The sequence below is a fragment of the Dufourea novaeangliae genome, unplaced genomic scaffold (assembly GCF_001272555.1).
Source record: "Dufourea novaeangliae isolate 0120121106 unplaced genomic scaffold, ASM127255v1 scaffold306, whole genome shotgun sequence".
Lineage (NCBI taxonomy): Eukaryota > Metazoa > Arthropoda > Insecta > Hymenoptera > Halictidae > Dufourea > Dufourea novaeangliae.
In genome coordinates this window covers 390,239-396,584 of record NW_015374178.1, presented here as the reverse complement: position 1 = coordinate 396,584, position 6,346 = coordinate 390,239, and the positions used below count along the sequence as shown (strand labels likewise).

The following is a 6,346-nucleotide window of genomic DNA, read 5'->3' as shown; positions in this document are numbered from 1 at the left end:
TAATGCATTGCGGATGCGTTTAAATAATACATGTATTTTTAAGAAATTGTAAAAATAAAATATGTATAATTATCTCCTGTGGTTCATGTTATGAAGAACATGATACTGGTTGAAGATACTTATTAATACGTAATTTGCAAATTTCTATATTTAATTTGATCCATTTATTTATGCTCTATAAAGTCTAGATGTGAAACTTCAAAAGTTCTTCGTATTTGCAATTTTAATAATTTCAATTTGAATAATAAGTTCCGCGAAAGTATTAAAAAATTTATGTCTTTTTTTATTACATAAAAAAATATAACTTTTTACAACAAAAACGTCATCCTAATACCCATATTCTTCTTAAAATTTATTAGCCAGTTGGTCTCCCATTGTTTATCGGGGTTCATGATATCAGTTCGTATCAGGCTTTCCGTGAGAGAAGTACCTACCAGTACTTATTTACATATAGCTGTCATGATATATACTTTACGAATATACACATTTTAAACATAATAGCAAATAAAAGAGTTTATAATGGGAACTATCAATTGGGGAGAATTATTTCCAGGAAGATGGAGCCTTGTCATTTTTATTTCTTATATGGCCCTTTTTGTGAACCAAGGTATCAGTTATGTGGTTAAGTTCTTTGCTTCGGTCTTATTCCCATTAACTTAAGTGATTAGTGGTTGTCATACATATGTAAGTGATAGAAAATGATAAACAGTGACAACAATAGACAAAGAAATAACGAATATGAAATTCAATGTTATCGATGCGTGTCACTTTACCGGTTTCAAACCTGTGCGATAATGTAAATGCTATTTACATATTGTTATGACTTTACACACATATTCTCTTGTACTTTATATATTTTTGTATTCGTAATTAACGTTGAGTAATTTTTTTCAAACTTATATACTATGTTGCTACATAATTCTCGTTTTAGGCATTATTGTAACCTGGTCACAGAGAAATGGGCACTATGAATACAATATTGTTATGGTAGTATTGATGACAGAGGTGTTAAAATTGATTGCTTCAGTAATATTGTACTGCAAAGAGTAAGTTAAACAATCGAATTATGTAATTTAATTAAATTCAGAATTCAGGTGATTTAATCAGTGTTTTATTTTTAGCAATAGCATTATTAGCCTTTGGAAAGAAGTTACACGTAACAAAAGAGGTAAATAAATATTTTCTAAAGACCTAACATCTGTTAAATACTTGAATTAATTATGTTACGTTTGTCTTTAAGTGAAAGTTTTAGTCTATCTATAGGCATTGATGTTCACTCAAGGTTTTGAAAATTATCATGTTTATGGATTAACTAAAGCAAATGTATAAGATAAGATAAAACAGTAGTTTGAAAGTTGAGTCCTAAAAATGTAATGATTAAGCACCAATTCAGTAAGTCTAGTATTAAATTATAACTGTATGAGTTAAGTTTTCATTAATAAATCTTTTTTAATAATAGTTCACTATTACAGAGACTATAAATGTTAACAAGGTATAATACAAATGAAATATTATTGAAACCAGCATTTTTTCTATTTTAGTGCTACTACTATATACAATACCTTCGTTTTTATATTGTCTATACAACAATCTGGCGTTTATCAACTTGGCTGTATTTGACCCAACAACTTATTATGTACTCTTACAATTTCGTGTTGTTATGACTGGAATTATTTTCCAGGTACATATCAGAGAATTTTCTTGTGGTTTGCAATGGAGTAAAACTATTTTTTAAATGTTCTTTTTTTAGGTTGTTTTCAATAAAAAGCTATCATTAAAACAATGGTTTTCACTGATAATACTAACCATTGGATGTATGGTGAAGCATGTAGACTTGGATTTCAGTGCCAACATGTTTAGTACTAAACTTAATTTAAACAGCAATATAATGCTCATATTTGTACAGGTAAATTCAATTTTCAATTATATTGATCATATTATACTACATTGAATAAAATTAAGAATTGAACATTTGAATGTTTTCAGACAATTTGCTCCTGTCTGGCTGGAGTGTATAATGAATACCTGCTGAAAGAGCAAGGAGCAAATATCAATATGTTTGTACAGAATGTATTTATGTACATTGATAGTATTTTTTGTAATCTTATAGTGTTTGCAGTATTATATATCTCAGACAATAGTACATCGGACATGTTTAATAACGTTGATCCTAGTATACTATTACAACCAAAAGTCATCATAATTATGCTCAATAATACAGCAATTGGAATAATCACAAGTTTCTTCCTGAAGAACTTGAACTCTATATTAAAGACTTTTGCTAGTGCACTAGAATTGGTATTCACTGCAGTCTTATGTTGGTTGATATTCAGTATTCCTATCCTTGTAAACACAGTAATTTCTATTACTATGGTGAGTTATGCAGTCATATTGTATTCACAAAATCCAGTACAAAACACTAGAACCAAAGATCGCCCTCTCTTAAAGGTTGATAGCATAGTTTAACGAAAAATGAATAAGGTCAACTTTTTCACTATTTTGTACATAACTCTTAAAGTATTCTACTTGATGAGAAACCTATACTTTATGTGTTCATTTTATGTTTGACTATTGTACACATATTACGTTACCAATTTATGTATGTGGCAATGTCGAAATAAGTATGCTGACACAACGTTATAATTTATTAGACACATGCAATTTAATAAGCAATTCAATCGATTTGGTTTGTTATTAAATATTTATAGTTTAGAGAACTATTTATGCATAGTTCAAATATTGTTACTTATTTCAATTGTATCTCATTGATTTAAATGATCGTTCTATATCGTCTGTAAAATACAAAAACATATTTTGATATGTACAATGAATCGATAGGTAGGTATGAAATGTTATGTGCCATGTATAAAACACTGTAAACAGGCTATACATTCATACTTGCATTGTTCTCTACCAGTATGTTTTTTAACACTTTATCTTTTTGTATGTACATACAAATACATACTAACTGTATACTGAATTATATTAATTTTTGTTTGTCCTCCATTCAACAACATCCTATCTTAATAATTATTCAAAAATACAAAAATTCTCTCGTTGTGTATTTATAATACCGCATTATCTTTCTTTTTGTATTCAAATAAAACGGTATGTTATTCTTAGCAAAAAAATATTGTCGTTCCTACAATACGGGTGGACCGTTAGAATAATCAACTTCCTGAAAATAATATTATATCCTCAGCTCGACTCCAATGTACGTATCTGTATAGATGTTATTAAAGTTAAAGAAATTAATTTCAATTCGAAGCAAACAGCAGTCGGATGTTAACGGTCCTTTTGTCGTTCGAATCGCATATATACTCTACGTTAAATCAGAATTTTAATTGGCGGGAAAATTTTGACTTACCAGTACAAAGAAACGAGCTTGTCCTTTATCACAAAGGCTGGACAGAGAACACTGTACATAATTTGTTTTCTTTACCTTTATCGGGGACCATTGGTCTCGTAACTTTGTCGGTGATTAGAATATAGTGACTATGTTTGACCATTTTTCGAGAAGTGGGGGGAGGGTGGTCGATAGTACCTGCAAAACCACCTTGCTTGGCTTGCTTAGAGAACCGACTGGCGGCAGTCACATGTCGGCTTTCGTCGCGTGAATTTCGTGTTGAGAGCATTGTCCTCCGTTGTTGCGCTACTCGGTATCCAAACTGTATTATTACGAATAAAACAAAAGAATGTTTATGGTGCAATGACCTGTTTGTAAGTGTAAATAACGTGGCACGTGTCTTGCTACAGTGCATAATTTTTACTGGTTGTTTCGTGCACGACGACCGAGTAAGTTAAACATATTTTTGCACATATTGTAGCTTATAGTAAAACAGTAGTACTCTAATTACGTGACTGGAATTATTGTATACTTTATGCACCGGTGGATTATTCGTAGTTCTAAAACATAATTTTCCTGTACTTTCTGAGCTGTTTCGTTGCACGATGATATTGTGACAGTTCCGGGCAAGTAGATCATCTTATCACGATATAAAATTATGTGATACTTGTATGTAAATAATATTGATATACATTAAAGTATACAATTAAATAAATGCACATGTTTAACGGAAAGAAATGAATTCTATCTGATCGGTGCATTATTGCCATTCTCGAATGAATTCAGCCAGTATTGTCAGTGTTGACAGATAAATATAACGGTCTTACGATCACGTGACGCGTAATTTAAACGAAAAAGCGCCAAATTAGTGGAGATTCAAAACGATCAACTTGACACAATTCGGTACTCGATTCTCTGTCTCAATTTGACGCTCAACATTATACTTGACATAGTACAAAATAAAATACTTATTCGATACTCTAAATACTTAACACACCTCAACGTATTTTCTTTTCAAAAATATCATTCGAGCAAACAAAATATTGTCTAAAGGGGAAAAAAAGATATTCGCTCTATACCGACCTCGCAAGAGGACATCCCCTGCTCTATAGACTTTCCAGACGCACGCACGTTTTCTTTGGATTATGCAATCGCCGTTCGTGTGTACTACTTTTATGCGGGGGTTCGTGTCGTGAGATTCGATGATAAACTTCGCGACTTCGCCTCGACTATTTCCCTGCCTTTTTTTTTTCTTTTTTTTCGGTTAATAATATCGGTTGCGAAGCTGGATTGCCGGTCGTTCGCGTAATGTTCAAAACAAAAATTGCACGCCTTTCAACCCCTCAATTAAACGAGCTTTACTATAGTGTCATTCACGAAAGGTGTAAACATGTATGACGCTAAGACCGTGGTGCTGTTTTTCGGTATCTATGATCACGAAGCCCGGGTTCCTTTATAATTAACTGACTAAATCTCCGATTGAATGTGTCGGAGTTACATGATTCACGAAATATGATAAAAAAACATAATTCAACAAATACGTCAAATTTGCAGGGTGGAGTTATTTTATCCTGAAAAAAAGCATAATGTTTTTTTCATGAAATAGCTATTGTACGTGTATGAATTATTGTCCTCTTTAGAACGGAAGATTCTGTGGAGGAGAGGTGATGGGGTGTAAATTAATATTGAAACATGTTTCGTAACCACTGTGATTGATTCCGTAAGAGAAACCGGAAATCGGATGCGTCAGTCGCTGACTGGTCTCACCAATGTCAATCATATCGTACATTTGTAGTTAACATATGCCGGAAGCGGAGGAAATATCGCTGATCGATTATTGCGGAAGTCAGAACCTAAGGCTGGCAATATTGAAACATTCATCCTGCTTATATCGAAGCCACTTGAAATATTAAAATTTCCGACAGATGGACACGATTATTCTGTTCAAAAGTCGTTTCGATAATGAAATAATGGAGTTGATTTGTAGATGTGACATTCAAGGAAAAGTAGCAAGTGAACTTTGGTACCTGAAAAATCCCGATTTTTTTTCAAACTCTGCAGGTTTGTAGGGACTTTAATTCAGTTCAGTTTGCCTCAGATTTTGTCGCTTTCCGGCAGGATGGGTTAAATTAACCTTGGATCACATTTCGATTAGATCACGGATTAGATTCCAGTTATGTCGGTTATTTATAAGTCAGGTGTACTTACGTTACCGTCAGTTACGTAAATTTAACGAAACATCAGGGTCATACATACTTTGTAAGATATGTATGCATGTACGTCCATAGGTCGGATAGAGAAACCACAGGTTTCAGAGCTCTTGCAACCGAGGTAACGCGTAGTTCACTCTACGTTGGTTCATACAACATTCAAAATCTATAACTTCTACTGGTTCTACAATTACATTACGAACCACGATGGTATGAACTGTAACGTAATAGCTCTTACCTTTTACGACTTTTCATTCATACAAAATGTTTAGCTTTTTACAGGTGACTACTATTTAAATTCATATTATATAGGGTGATGTATACAATTCTCTATAAATAGAAAATATATGTATAATACCTACCTTAATTTATTTAAAGCTTAAATTTTCAAAACTGCTCAGTGATCCCTGATCATACAGATCATTTCCAACACAAAGGTCATTGACGGTAAATAATTAAGTCGGAAGACCAGAATAAAATTTTTTGGAAAATAACTTCAATTATCTTGGAATAGTACCTTACTTTGCAAACGTGTCTGTTCACCATTTGCTATTTCTACTTACCATAAGAGAACGTGTACGCGTATCGCGCATATGTATATTGTGTGCCAAATGTTGATTCATTCAAGAAGAAGTATTATTTAGTTATAGAAATTGGAATTTCCACGTTTAAACAATTAAAAATGACGAAATACTGTTTTTTATCTTTTATTATCAGCCATGGTACCAATAATAGATCCGTCCACGTTATTGTAAATACGTAGACTAATCTGTCGATCAGGTCTTTCCTT

The 6,346-nt window shown here is 32.4% G+C and overlaps 1 protein-coding gene across 1 annotated transcript; it reads left to right on the top strand.

The window, feature by feature from the left end:
* Positions 1-519: 519 nt before the first annotated feature.
* Positions 520-2,466, top strand: LOC107192092 (CMP-sialic acid transporter 1). The gene is made up of 6 exons (XM_015581287.1): positions 520-607; positions 932-1,046; positions 1,122-1,168; positions 1,542-1,681; positions 1,751-1,906; positions 1,987-2,466. The coding sequence occupies exons 1-6, from the start codon at positions 520-522 to the stop codon at positions 2,464-2,466; spliced, it is 1,026 nt and encodes a 341-aa protein (XP_015436773.1).
* The last annotated feature ends 3,880 nt before the right edge of the window (positions 2,467-6,346 follow it).

Bases quoted from the DNA above. Each gene is read 5' to 3' on its own strand.
- LOC107192092 (XM_015581287.1), top strand. From the start codon at position 520: ATGGGAACTATCAATTGGGGAGAATTATTTCCAGGAAGATGGAGCCTT. The intron at 608-931 runs GTATCAGTTATG...TTCTCGTTTTAG, and splicing joins GGCCCTTTTTGTGAACCAAG to GCATTATTGTAACCTGGTCA. The intron at 1,047-1,121 runs GTAAGTTAAACA...TTTTATTTTTAG, and splicing joins GTAATATTGTACTGCAAAGA to CAATAGCATTATTAGCCTTT.